The sequence below is a fragment of the Copidosoma floridanum genome, unplaced genomic scaffold, assembly GCF_036245765.1.
Source record: "Copidosoma floridanum isolate Cflo_tuat_1 unplaced genomic scaffold, Cflo_Japanese_pri ptg000009l, whole genome shotgun sequence".
Taxonomy (NCBI): Eukaryota; Metazoa; Arthropoda; class Insecta; order Hymenoptera; family Encyrtidae; genus Copidosoma; species Copidosoma floridanum.
In genome coordinates this window covers 5785559-5799743 of record NW_028321886.1, presented here as the reverse complement: position 1 = coordinate 5799743, position 14185 = coordinate 5785559, and the positions used below count along the sequence as shown (strand labels likewise).

The window sequence follows — 14185 nt, the reverse complement described above, 5'->3', positions numbered from 1 at the left end:
GGCAGAGAAACAGTCAATCCACATACATATTATATACACTGTATTGGCAGTAGATGTGTCGTTGCTCTTGCACATATATGTATGTGTACTCACACACACGTGCACCTGCGTGGGCAAAGCCAGCGAGGGCGTTTTAGCTTACCGGAGAATTTCATTTCCTCGTGGGAACACGTTTTCGCACGGGGGGCTTCCGTCATTGTTCGTACCCGCGTCTCGCCTGTCTACCAGCTCCTCTGATCTCTATTTCTGTTACGTAGCGTATAATGTATCTGTGTGAGTTTGCACCCAACGTACACGAGAGCCGTGAAGATCACGCGCGTACCGCAGGGGGTAACCGAATAAGTTGCGCCCCGACCTCGCGATTGGATTACAGGGCCTCTGCATGCAAGTGTACAAGCAACGTGCCAGAGAAGCCGACGACAGTGGTAGACGGTAGGTGGAGACGTAAAATTATTTTACCAACCTGCTGGCGTGATTCGAAAACTTGATTGTAACGTTGTCTCTGTAGCTTTCAGCTTGCAAAAGATAAGGGGGTGAGAAAGGAGCTTTCGGCAATGTGGATGCTCATTTTGATCTCGCCTTTTATTTTCAGTACGTCATGATTTGTCGCTACGGAAATCAAGACTCATGCGAATACATAGACTTTTTGACATTATTATTTTTTCAGTTTCTCAGTAAATCGTTTATAAAACTCTTCTATAACAGACATAAGTAGCTGTCGAACTGATATTCATTTATATGTATTAAATCGTTGTGCTACTCCTATTCTCTTGGATGTACAATCATTCCTAATTTTATGATAGTTGGATAAAAACTCGTTTGAATGAAATAATTGTAATGAAAACTAACCGATTGGTTGTGTTGAAAGAAGAATAGTGTACAATGATTTTTAACAACAGTGCCAATCTTACTAAATGGAATAACGCAGTAATTTTCCAATGTGTGATGAAAAATATCTGATTTTCGATATGAACATCGATACGCGTATAATATTGTCAAATCAATAAAACACTGCGAATGTAACTTAATTGATATTAAAAAATCCGGAGAATGTCATGCTCAATAGTTTTTTTCGTATTAAAAATGATACTGACAAGTTACGCTTGTACACTTGCTGAATTTATAATGTGTCATTTCATAGAAGTGTTCCACAAATATTTCTACAATTGCTGTGATAATTAGAGCAGAGAGTCATTTTTGAAAGACAAATGAGAACGAATAATTACCAATCAATTGTAAGTAATAATAATAAAACATTCAATCACGTGTTAGTCGATTAAAAACCATGGAGCTACCAGTCCCTTTCTTGTGCAAATGAATCAAAGGACATCCAAGAGGACAGCTCGAAAAACCCTGGCGTCAGTAGTGGTGAAGGCGAAAAAAAAGGCCTTTTCTCGAGAAGCGAAACAAGAAAGCAAAATAAAAGACGAGGGCTAGCTGGCAGGGTCCCCCGTTTAGTAGGGACCACCTTATTACTTAGGCTTGCCCCGTTGCTTGAGGGCTGCGGTATTAATGGCAGAACTTTCGTAATTTCTTTTTTTTTTCTTTTTCTTTTCTTTTACTCGTCGCGAGCGTCAAGGCGCACAGATGTTCACGATTCCGAAACGCAAAGTACCGAGCAGTCGTTCCTCATGGTTTGCCATGCATGAGTCCACCGCTTCTACTACACCATCCGCCGAGTGCAACAGTAATGTTAGCTCTCTGTCCGCGTGTGTAAATAATACTCTCTGGACTGTGTTTTTCTATTCCCTTTTCTCCCGTGTCTCTCTCTCTCCTTAACTCCGATTTCACGTAAAATGCGAGAAAACTCGACTTACGTGTATGTATATACCGGCGGCCGGAAATGCGAGCGAGTGGACGCGCGGGTGGCTTCTCAATTGCGAGGCATGCGAAAATACGCGTCCTGAAAAACTAGAGCCGCGAGAGCGACTACTTTTTTTTACAGTTTTGTAACCACAGAGCGTCGACCCTTTTTTGTGTAACGTCTTCCGACAACTGAAACAATCACAGTAGGAATAAATTGTGGCTTATCGTACTCTTGTGATCTTGTTTTCTCTCTCTCTCTCTCTGTATCTGCATTCAAATCTTCGTTCATCGACTGCTGCGAATGACCTTTTTTGCAGGTGACAATAATTAGGTGATGACTCGGTGATTGTTTAGTCTCGGACCATTATATCTTTACCAATCTCTCCCTCTTTAGTACTCGATTCTGTGTAACGAATGATATATACATGCACGGATAAATACATTTTCCTGCTTTTTGTTCATAGTTGTGATGTACTGTTGTTCGACATCAAAGTAACATGCTTATACACTTCGAGAGTATGTGTAAAATGCTGTAAAGAACATTCGGCCTTTGACAACGACTATACGTGCTTTGTGCACGTTTGCACACAGTTTTCACGGGTCCTGCATTCAGTTAGGGTGGTGAAAATGAGCAATTAAATTTGAAATTTTTCAAAACAATTTTTCAAGGGATGGTTTTAAAAAAAAGAGAAACTATTTTCACTCGCTCGAAGCTTTGACAATCGTAATTTTTTTTTAACTGTTTCTGTTTGGTGCAAGTTTCCATGTTATGCAGCAATTATTCAGCACGAATTCAGCCGTTTTATTTTGACAGATAATATAACGATATGTGCTCGAATAATGTACTAACTTAGGCATGAAAAAAAAAAAAAAAAAAAAATTATAAAATTATGTATTTGGGGGTCGAAATTTATGAAGGCTCTTGCATGGATTCTAGACTCAAGGTGATAAGATTGGAATAGAGGTAACGAGATGGGCCTTTATTTTACACTTTTTTTGTCAAAAGCTCTGCGTTTCCGAAAGCCGATTCAAACATTCCTTTGTCCTCGGTTGAACCGGTGCTTTCCTTGGAAGCGTAATGATTTCCGGTTGTGGCTTCGCGAGAATAACGTTTATATTATATTTACTCTCCAAACAACACTGGCACATGACTCAGATCAATAACACGTTCGTATATAACCATTAGAGAAGACCGACGACAATGAAAAACATGGAACGAAATAATGGCACTGTTTATTGAACACTGTGGCTTACAGCTACCTATACATGAGACCTATTGAGCGAAAAATTGTCAAGTGCACAGGTATGTTCATGGTTCGGAAATGAAAAAAAAAAAAAAAAAATTGAAATTACTTAAGTTTCTAGCGTTATTATTGAAAAATGTTGGTGGATATTGCGTTGTGGACAGACTTTCCAAAGAACCGAGACATAAAGGGAGTATTTTGTATTTAGGTTTTGTGGGCGGATCTTGAATGGAAATTAAAAAAAAAAAAAAAAAAAAAAAAATCTGTCACGTGGAACCAAATATTACAATAACATGCTGATTAAAAGTTACCAGCGTGATTGAAGCTTATTGTGAAAAATCGCGAGCTTTTATCAATATTGACCACATTGTTGGGAAAAATGTAAACAAAAATCACGTTTGACTGTTGTCCAGCTCATAATTCTCCTACCCAACTAAACAATTGTCATTATCTGAAAGCTCTTTTTACGTACTCTCAATTTCACGTACTGGAGCTCTCAATCAAACTGTAGATTGGCGCTTTTATGGCAGATATATGATAAACAAAAGGGGTTACTGGAAATTTTTTTTTTTTTTTTTTTTTTTTTTTTTTCAAAAACCTGACAAAACGACGGTCTCTTGTCACTCACGAAATACAATAAAATCGCGTGGAAAGCGCTTATAACGTGGCACCGGCTACCGGTACCAACCCCAAGAGGAGGGTCAGTCGAATTACTGGCGTTCCTCATTGTCTCTTGGAGCTTCATTCTCCATAACAGGGTGTAGGTATATGATATGTAGTTGGGCAGCTTTTGTAACACGCGCAACGCGAGTCCAATCAACCGTGCACTCGCGGGTAATAACCAACACTCTATTCTCCACGAGTGGCATCGAACTGCACGTAAGTGGGTAAATTCGCCTAAGTGTATACGGTAGGCGCGGTACGATTGATTATTTGACGGGTTGTCCGCGCAACGCTGGGGTAGAGAAAAACATGAGAAAAGCCCGTATTATACTCAAAAACGTGGATAAATATGTACACGCGTGGGCGTGAAACAAGCATCGGGGCAGGGCAAGCAGTTCGTGACACAGTTTAATTTAGAAATAGCCGGGGCGAGCGTGTCTGGCGATGATGTCACGCCTGTATATATGTATGCGTATACCTACATACCGGTAACGTTAGGGGCCATCATATTTAGATCACTGGGATGGAAGCGAAATGAGAGCCGGGCCGCTTTTTTTTTGTTGCGTTAGCTGCCGCGCGTACTTTAACGCGCTCTCTCGCATACATGTATACAGCTATGTGGCGTAATTCTTGTTTCCTCCGCGCCCAACCCTATTCCACTTGAATCGACAGACGTGGGAGGAAGACGAGGCACTCGATATCGGCGTGCCAAGTAATTTGATTACTTACGATCCAGCCTGCATCAAACATCATGGCACCAAATGACCTGTAGATTTTTACATTGGATCTTACAGATTGTGCAAAGGCTATAACCCTTCGTCATATGGAGGATGGATCTGATGTTCTTCGAACTGGCTTGGGGTATGTGTGCAGTTGTAACTCAAACCCTCGGAATATAAAGAGACCTACTCCTGATTGCGTCCATTCCCGAACAAAGTGGAAAAAACATTTAATTTCAGTTCTTTCTTGGATCCTTATTTGGATACTAAAAAAAAAAAAAAAAAAAACATCTATATTCCACCCTACTCCTCCTAAAATGTATAAACAAAAGAAAACGAAAGCGAGTGTTTATAGGTAGAAAAGCGGAAAAAAAAAAAAACGGTGAAAACGAATAATATAATACAAAACCATAGAGAGAGAAAGAGAGTCACGCACGCGCGCATCGGAGCGAAGCAGCGCAGGTGAAGATATAATGCAGGGGCACGCGCACAAGACGGCCCCACCGTACCCTTGTACGTCATCGGTCCCCTTAGCACTTTTTTGCTGCACGTTGGTATACGCGTACCCCACACCTAACTTTATCATAAAATATCCGCCTCGTCCACCCTCCAGATGCTATACACGCGCGTACAAATACGCACTTGCGTAATATAACGCACGGCTGACCGTAAAATATATATATATATATATATATATAATATATGTATATGCGAGTGCGTGTATGTGTATAAAAAACGTAAGTATTTTTGCCTAGAAAGCATCATCAGCAACAGGCTTTTGCCTCGACGGCGCGCCACGGGTATAGTGGGGGAGCGGCCAAAGGAGGGAGGCCGTGTTAAAGCTGCCATGCAGCCAGTAAGTTTCAGCCGGTGCTTAGTTTGGCTCGGCTCCGCGGCACGCGCGGAGCTACGACGGTTTGCGGCTCTCTCCACGTTACGAGTCCAACAAATGCGCGCGCCGAGAGCTTTGCAAGCTCATGGTTACGAGTTTGAAACCACAGGCGCCCAATTAACCGGCTTCGTTTTGCCCGTAGGTGAAACAAAACTATAAAACTAACTCGTCGTACGTGTCTTATCTTTTTGATAAACCAATAGTGGTGTGTACATCGTTGGCGTTATCTTTGGTGTGGATCTGTGCGGCCGGTCGCTCTTTGAGCTTGCGAGTTTTCCCGTGTACGCGGTGTCACGGTGCCACGGACATCGCTGCTGGAGTCTCCGTAGGCGCCGCCAAGCCTCGCCAGCATGGGATGCTCGGGTCTGCTCTTGTGCTGTCTGCTCGTCGGCGTTTGTCTTCAAGGTCAGTACAGTATTCGGATCACTATTTTATATGTATACATAATCGCAATGAATGTTGGGGTTGCCAATCCTGAATCGTCGATACTTTCAATCTTGCAATACGCATTTTGTTGATGGCTAATTAATTGCTCCTTTTTTTTTTTTTTTTTTTTTTTTCGCTGATGGGTAATTCGATGCTTTGCACGATTCCCCGCTTTGATTTTGTTTTTTCAATTGCACACGGTCAAAGAGTAAAGTGGTAAGTTTACGTATCTCGGAGAATACACCTGCATATGACGAGCGCCACGGTACGGAGATTATTTTGGCCGGTTGTTGAATTCACGGTTGAGCCAGTAAGTCATCCTCGTCTGTAAATGATAAATTTTTTGTAATTGGATGTCTTGGCAGTTGCATTTGTTTTTCTTTGTACATAGCCAAATGGGCTTTTGCAAAAAGTAATTAAAAAGAAAAAAAAGAAAAGAAAAGATAAGAAAAAATACAGTCGTTTGGTAATTACTTTATTTGAGAAAATAATGGATGTGAGCCAAAGCGATTGCGTGACTGCACTCGGCTCCGAGTTGAAGTACAAAAAGAAAACCCAACCGACTGCAAGCTCTCGCGAGCAGATGTCGGCCAAACTTATGCGCCACACGTGTTCCCCTTTGCTATACACCCTCGTGTTTCTTTCTCGTATTATTTTCCTTCTTTCACTTTCCTCGTTTCTGCTAATGATAAAAGAAGTAGCTAGACTCGTAGTGATTTGCTCCTCGAGCCGTCTAGGTGGGTCCACTTGTAACTTGCATAAATTCTAGTAATGCACGGGGGAACAATCGAGCGTGGGCGCGATTTTTTTTTTTTTTTTTCACTCTCCCTCATGATATTTCATCCGAGCTTGCACAGTAACTATAGTCCATCATCATATCGCGCAAGCTTTTGTACAAACGACTCTCGATATCTATTTGAGCTCGTATTGATGAAAATTCAATATCCGCATCACATGTAACTGTACGTAGCCGATTGTCCGTGAATTGTTTCAACCGTGCAGGACGAGTAAGAGGTAACGAGTTTATACGGTAGAATATGTAGGTACCACAGGGGAAGCAGTGATGTACATAATATACATTACGGTATAAAAAGAAGGTGATTTTGGGGAGTATATATTATGTTGATTCACTGGTGTACAGCTAAACTGCGCGTACTTTATTCGTTAAGCAATTTATTTATTTATTTCAATCCCATACATCCCATACACGCGGTCGTATCCAGAGTAATTTGGCTGAGGTCACGCTGGCAGTTATTGGATCGAAAAAATTCCACACCACGAGACGACAGGCTACACGACAAACCTTTAGAAACCACTGGACGTGTCTACACATTACCATCCTCGCTCTTTGCAAAATTACCTCGGACATCACGGCTGTTATTATCCCTGATGATGATCTACAATAGCCATCTAAACTCGAGCTCTGATATTTTTGACTAACCGTCTCTAACCGGTTCGTACAAGTAGACGCTATATACTCTCGTATGCGTGTACGTAAATATTATCATCATGTCTCCCAATAGAGCGAATTAGCTCGACGTTGCCTTTGATTTGAAGATATACGGGCATCACTCGCGTACGTGTTTGTTCTCAAGCTTACAAGTATGCATTTGTGCGGTTAAGGAGAAATGAATTTTTTCCGTTTGACCTAAGCTCTCATTACGAGTTCACGACCCTCAAAAATAGTCTCGTCTATTGACCAGCTCTAGCATATCATTTTTCAAACGCACCTATGACAAGAAAGAAAGGAAGGAAAAAAAAAATGATGATAGAATACTTTAAAAAGCCTCTGTTCGTTGAGCTTTCAATGGGACTAATTCGCGGTATCGAAACAATCGAGTCGAGACAAACGATTGCGATAAATAAACAATTATCCAGTACGGACAGCCGGACGCTTGTGATACAAATAATATATATATATATGTGTGTGTGGGTGCGGCACCTCAAAGGGAACCTCTTTTCCCGAGTAGCGGCAAACAACAGTCCATTATACAAGCACAGTCAGCAAGTACTTGCACGTATACACTTTGCCGCGGCTCGATGAATAATTTCTTCAACAATAAGTGCAGTGCGTCGTCGGCGTTCCTTTCTTCTTCGTCTGCCCGGCGATGTATAGATGCTACACGGCAATGAAGGCGAGGGTGCGAGTAGATATATGCATGAAGCAGGGATCAAAGCGTCACGGCTCAATGGGGGCGGCCTCGGAAACACAAAGGAAGTACCATTGCCAGATAGCACCGCCGACGCCGAGCACTTGTGCACGTCAAGCTGCAGCGGGGCGCTCAAGGGACCGAGCTTTCGGGGAACGCACTTTTCATCCCTTCGGCACGCAGTTTTTTTTTTTTTTTTTTTTTTTTTTTCCTTCCCCTAATGATCATCTTCCCTGTCTCGTCCACCCCAACCCTTTCTCCGTTTGTTTCTCTTTTGCGAGTCACTCGCATCGCCAGAGGGGGCCTCCCGCGAGTCAATTGTCGCATCGGAGCTCAAAGAAGCTGGACTTTTGGTGGACTCTTGAAAAAAAAAAAAAAAAAAAAAAAGCTCTCCTGTCACCGATGAAGCAGCATCGTGATTTTTCGATGATGGAGCAAGACTGAACCCATAATTATAGTCCCGGTGGAGCTGTCACGTCTACGCTATTTTCTCCTCGCGGACGGAGGATTAGAGTGATAGGTGATTCGCGGAAAAAGTACGAGTACAAGCAAAGCTCGATCTTTCGATTGTTGGACTGGTTACCTTTTATTCCCCTCCCCTGCCGCGAGCTGCTTAAAAAAGTTTCCCAGGCTCGAATTGGCCTCGTGCGAGAAGTCACAGAGTCCCGGTCTCCGTGGCTTTGCAAGTTCAGCCCCTCGTTCGGAGCAGAAACTTTTCGAATCCCGGCGTTGTGCTATTTTCGCGGACTAGGCGCGAATTTTCTCCCTCTCCCGGTGTTGGCCAACGCACTGCCGTCCGTTTATTTTTCGCCGGCTCGGATTATATAGGAGCTCCCGATATAGCGGTAGAGCATGAGAAACTTGGAAACGGGGAGTTGCGGGATATTCGAGCGGTAGGGGCAGAAAATAACGCGGTGAATTTGTCGAACGAACGGCAGTAGCGTCAGAGTTGGTCGATGGAGGAGCTTTTCCGTCCGACTAGCTGCTCTTTTAATTTAATTGTCCGAACGGCCCCGGGGATCGGAAAGTTTGGGCGCCAGCCAGAGCGTGGAAAACAATCTTTTTAACAGCCCCTCCGTACACGTATCTATATGTGTGAAAGCCTTTACTTCGGCCTATTTGCTCGCGAAAACTTTGGATTCATGGGTATATCGTTTCGGGGGATCTCGATAAGCTCCGGTGAGAGGTTGCACTATATTAAAAAAAAAAAAAATAAAATAAAATACATCCATTCGAGAGCGCGCTCAGTGCCTCTGTATAGTTGCTGATGATTGCAGGTTGGCCGATACGAGGTTGTTCGGCTGTATTTTATTCGATGGGAATTGCCACTCGCGCGGCTCCACACCTTGACGACTTAAGCTTTGCGCTTATTTATTAGACGTTTGGACGATTTCACGGAAAATCCTACCGAATTCGGATCAAAAACGTGTGATGCAATGAAAAAAAAAAAAAAAAAAAAAAAACAACCCTGTAGACTTTTTTTGACATCTCAAATCCCAACATGGGTATATGTGTATTGCTAATTTTTCATGGTTTTGGCGATTCAGAGAATATTAGTTGAAGTTTGGAGTAGAGCGTGCGGTGCAGAAAAAGTTACGACTTTTTCTATCCCTGAAAACAATTGCAATTCAAATGATTGTACCAAAAAAAAGAAGAAAAGGGTTTTTTTTTCTCTTTTTTGGAGCCTGGAGGTAAAAGTGCTGGTAACTTCTCCCCCCCCCCCCACGAAATCTCTTTAAAATGCAAACCAAGACGTTCAAGCACGAAGACAAAGTTTTGTTAGCCACCGGATTCTAGCAGAATTGGATAAAAATTAGGTACTAGAGTTGATCCTCTCACGTACGATGTAATAGTCGAGCCGCACTTGTTAAGGGATCAAAGTTTTTTTTATTTCCCCATCACACGAATCCATGTAAGTAGCAGTTGGCTCTGAAAGGTGAATCAAATAACGCGTGAGCGAGAACATACTGGTATGCAATTTTCGCCAGCCGTCCGGCCAATTTTAGATTAGCTTGGACTCGTTTCGATCGAGCGTCTATACGTATATGACACACCTATACTATAAATATATATATATACATATAACTATAAAAAAGCGTGTAGAGCCAATTCACTCGGCATAATTGCGCCATTGTCACCAACGTAAGCTTGTATATCATTCGTACGAGTGTTCTCAGATTCTTATGAGTATACGTAAAAGTAAAAAATATACATGTGTATCACACATACACATATGAACGAGTATCATTCGGCCGCGTTGCTGCTCGTTTTCACCCCCTGGGACTAGCATTGCTATGGTCTTTTTTCTATTTTTTACCCCCTTTCCGAGGCCCAACCGTAACCATCGCTAATAAATTCAATTCTCGCAGCAGTGGGTAACAGGAACCTCTTTAGTACGTAGCATTGACATATACGCGATATACTTACGAACAAAGCCAGGCAAGTGTCTCTTTTAATTCATTAGCCATCGACTCTTTTGCCAGCAAATCACTGACACCGCACTCCGCGGAGATTACTTGTGCGCCTACGGGTCTTCCCAACGGAGTCGAGGAAGTTGAAACATAAAATATTAAAAAAAAGGCTGCACAGCGCCACACGTTACCCGATATGCCGAATCTCAGGTAAACGCCGTAATCCAAGTCATCGTCTTTGCGTGCAAAAAAAAAGGGGTTGAGGAAACCACGAGCGTCTCGGTGTCGTTTATCCTCGCTGTTGTTATGTGGTGACCGCGAAATACTTGACCGTGCCAACCGTATACTGTATATACCCTCGAGATGATACGCGTGACAATTTTGACTGAATATGATACGTGTGTGTATAATGAGCTTTCAAAGCTCCAAATTTTCCTAAATAGCGCGTGTGTGACTTACGACGTGAGGTAAGTACAGCTACTTCCAATCTAATCCAAAATGAAGAGGTGTACGTGTGTTGTATACATGTTATATGCCCCGTAATGTGTCACCCTTGTACTGTAGATCTGTGCCCAAACGGCTTCCACCAGCGTCTACATCAAGCTTATACATTCTCGGGCTTCTTTTCACTCCTTTCGAGCCATCAACAAATAACGGAGGTGGCCAAGAGGGGGGGGGGCTATCCAGATGGACGTGTGTATACATGTATATGTATACGAACACAGGGTACTAGGGTATGCCGTACGCCCCGGAAGTTCGCTCGGCTGTATTGTTTCGGCTCGTGCGCGTCGGCGAGGTGTGCTTGGTTGCGGACGAGGGGGGAAGGAAGCAAAAGAGGACGAAAAGGCAACGGAGGGTGTCAGGCTGCAGCAACGAAGCCCTCGAGTGCCCCGGCAATCTGGGCATGCGACACGTGTTAATTCGAGGGCTCGGGGGGACGCGTGCGCTCGCCCATTCGGCTGCACGTGTATATATATGTATTATATTTACAGCGAACCCTATCTCTCTCCCTCCCTCCCAGAGACGACGCGTGACTCGAATGTGTAGAAACCACTGAACATATATTACCCATTACGTAGGAGAGGCGGTCCACTCGGGACTGCTCTCGGATAATCAGTGGGATGTGCAAACCCTCGTGTGTACATTTTGTTTATAATATGTACCCTTTGGTTTTTCAAACGATTGAGTGATATGCGTATCTGATGTTCGTCTCCGTGCAGGTATAGTGAAAAAGGGGAGGAAAGGCGGGTGTAACATGATTCGCGGTAAAATCAGATTTCTCTGTTCCACGGGAATTTTTCTGCCTTGTGAGATAAACTTTGTCACTTTGTCGAAGATAAATCGTTTTTCCTGGACCTTTGTACCTATAACTGGATACGTGATTCGTATCGTAAGAGATGACAATGTCCCATACACATCGTGCGTGGGTGTGCACGTGATATATATATATGTATATATATATAGTAGCCTCGTCACGCGTGTGTATTTCAGTTCTCATAATTCTGTAGATCGATTTTAATTGACGACGCGTGGCTATTGGAGGTATCCTTTGCTTTTGCTGCAATCGATGTTTTTTCCTCTCTCTCGCCGACGTGATCAATAGTGAGCTTTGTGTTTATACATTTTTCTATAGAGTTCGTCATTATCCAAAGTAGGCTCCGAATGTGTGGCTCGAGAAAAAAAAAAAAAAATATATGTATATATATTATATCGAGTTGTTTGAAACAGGTCACATGAGGTTAGTTTCAAGGACTTTCAAGGACATCGTGTTTATTGTGTATCCTTCCATTATGAAATTTTCTGTGGATGATTAACACGAAAATTCGAAAATCAGCGAAATACGCCAGTCTCGAGGATAAGGCATCCCGATTAGAGAGTTTATAATTATATTATATGGTACACATAAGTGCAGTCTTAAACAAGCTTCACCTGCTATTATATAAAGGTCATCGATCCCAAGTTGCAAAAGAGGAAGAGAAAGAAGGCCAAGAAAATGCTCGTTTATTGTTGCAGCGCTATGCGATGCGATGGGCGCATCCGTGCACTTGTATAACTCACGCTTGCCGCGAGCACGCCTCTACATGTGCCGTATAGCTGTCAGATGCCCGCAAAAACTCCACAGAGACCGAATCGAGCGGTATTGAAACATAATACAGATACTTACTTGTGGGGTACATTTTTCAATCCACCTCCCTCCTATTTATGAATTAGTTTTTTTTTTTTTTTTTTTTTTCTTTTTAGATTAGTACAACGAGACCACGGTCGATGCTACGAGGTGCACGTTTATACATCGAGAAGAAGAAAAAATTCACCGCGTTGTCAAAAAACAGTTCATATGTTTACGTCAAACGAGCGCGAGATGGTCTCAAAATGTCTTGATAGCCAATGAATTTAAGAGCCCCAACTGTTTCCCGTTCCTCTTTATGTGGTATACGCGCTTATACGGTAAACGTGTAAATTATACCATGTGTGTGGGTGGTGTCTGTCCTGATTTACCGTCCAGCAAAACCAGTGCGACGACCAAAAACATTAAGCTACTTAATAAGTTATGCCGCGTCGCCTACTCAATACATCTATAGCTACATAAGCTTGAGCCTCGTCCGAAGGATCCTTTTGTTAGCTGATCCAAACCGATGCGACCATACAATATGTATGCAGGTATACTCGATTGACGTCCACTCGGTCGCAACATACCACCACGTAATTATGCAGTGGTATCTCTTCGTGTTGGTATGTTGCGTATAAATACATGTATAGGCATATGGTCGCCAAAGAGATATATACTTTATAGAACGAGGTGAAGGTATTACGCGTATAACCCATACGTGTGCATATTATAGGTACATGTATGTACGTAAAGTCTGCCGGACGGTCAGCTATAGCCGGGCAGGTGGGTGAGCAGTCGGGTGCGCTTCCGCTTCCGGCCGAGATAATGGCTTGGGCCGCTGTACGCACTGCTACGCCATCAGAAAAGTCAGTGGGAGAGAAAGAAAGGAAGAGGAAGGAAGATACAAGGTATTCCTTCCTTTTCTGCTGCGTGACCCGCTCCCCTGGACGTCTGCGGGGTTCCATGTGTTTTTTTTTTTTTTTTTTTTTTTTTTTTTTTTTTTTTTTTTTTTTTTTTTTTTTTTCTTTCATGGAAAGTCTCGACCACCGTGTCTACTGCCTGCGATTGCCTGTAATGTAAGAAAACAATGTGCGTGTTTTTTGATTGACAAACAAGGCCATCGGTAGTAAAAGCTGAGGATCGATTGCGTACCCACGTGTATTGACATCAGCGGTGACGGTTACATTTGTTTTTTCTAAATGATGATTCGTTTAGTAACGTGCCTACATCGATGGTTGGAACATGAGCAAAGCTATTTAGGATTATTTTTTGGGAAGAAGATGCATTAAGTGGTCATTTGAACGCTGCGCCTTTGCGTCAGTGCTGGGGATCATGTAGGTCGTTCAGTTTTTTAAATTTTACATCAAATTGAGAATCGGCGAACCATAAAAGTCCTTATCATCTAAACCTCAAATCCTCTGGGTTCCTTTGAGATATAAGTAGACGATAATCGTAGGGACACAATTAAGTACTTCTTACATCTACAACCACAAATTATTGTTGGAAAAGTCACGACGTGCCAAGGCGTTCGCGAGAAAAAAAATGTATTTTCCTCTCGTTTGACCCTTCACTCGGTTGTCCACTCACAACCTACACAAATAATTAAATTTCAAATCGATAACTTAAAATCTTTTCGGCGCAAAGTTGCAAAAAGTTTTTATGTTTACGAGCAGAGAGCGATTCGTTTTTCATCATCATATTCCCTCGTAAGAGATTAAATGATTTTTGTTGAAATTTTTGTTACACTCTCGACACCCAATAATCTCA

At 42.6% G+C, this 14185-nt stretch overlaps 1 protein-coding gene across 2 annotated transcripts in view; it reads left to right on the top strand.

Annotated features, from left to right (window-relative positions):
* The first annotated feature begins 5334 nt into the window (after positions 1-5334).
* The window catches only part of LOC106635989 (uncharacterized), a 49780-nt gene continuing 40929 nt past the window's right edge, over positions 5335-14185 (top strand). For both annotated transcript variants that reach the window (XM_089589642.1, XM_014348202.2), the window contains exon 1: positions 5335-5729. In XM_089589642.1, the coding sequence (XP_089445768.1) occupies positions 5675-5729 (55 nt within the window). In that variant the 5' untranslated portion in view covers positions 5335-5674. The remainder of the gene's footprint in view (positions 5730-14185) is intronic.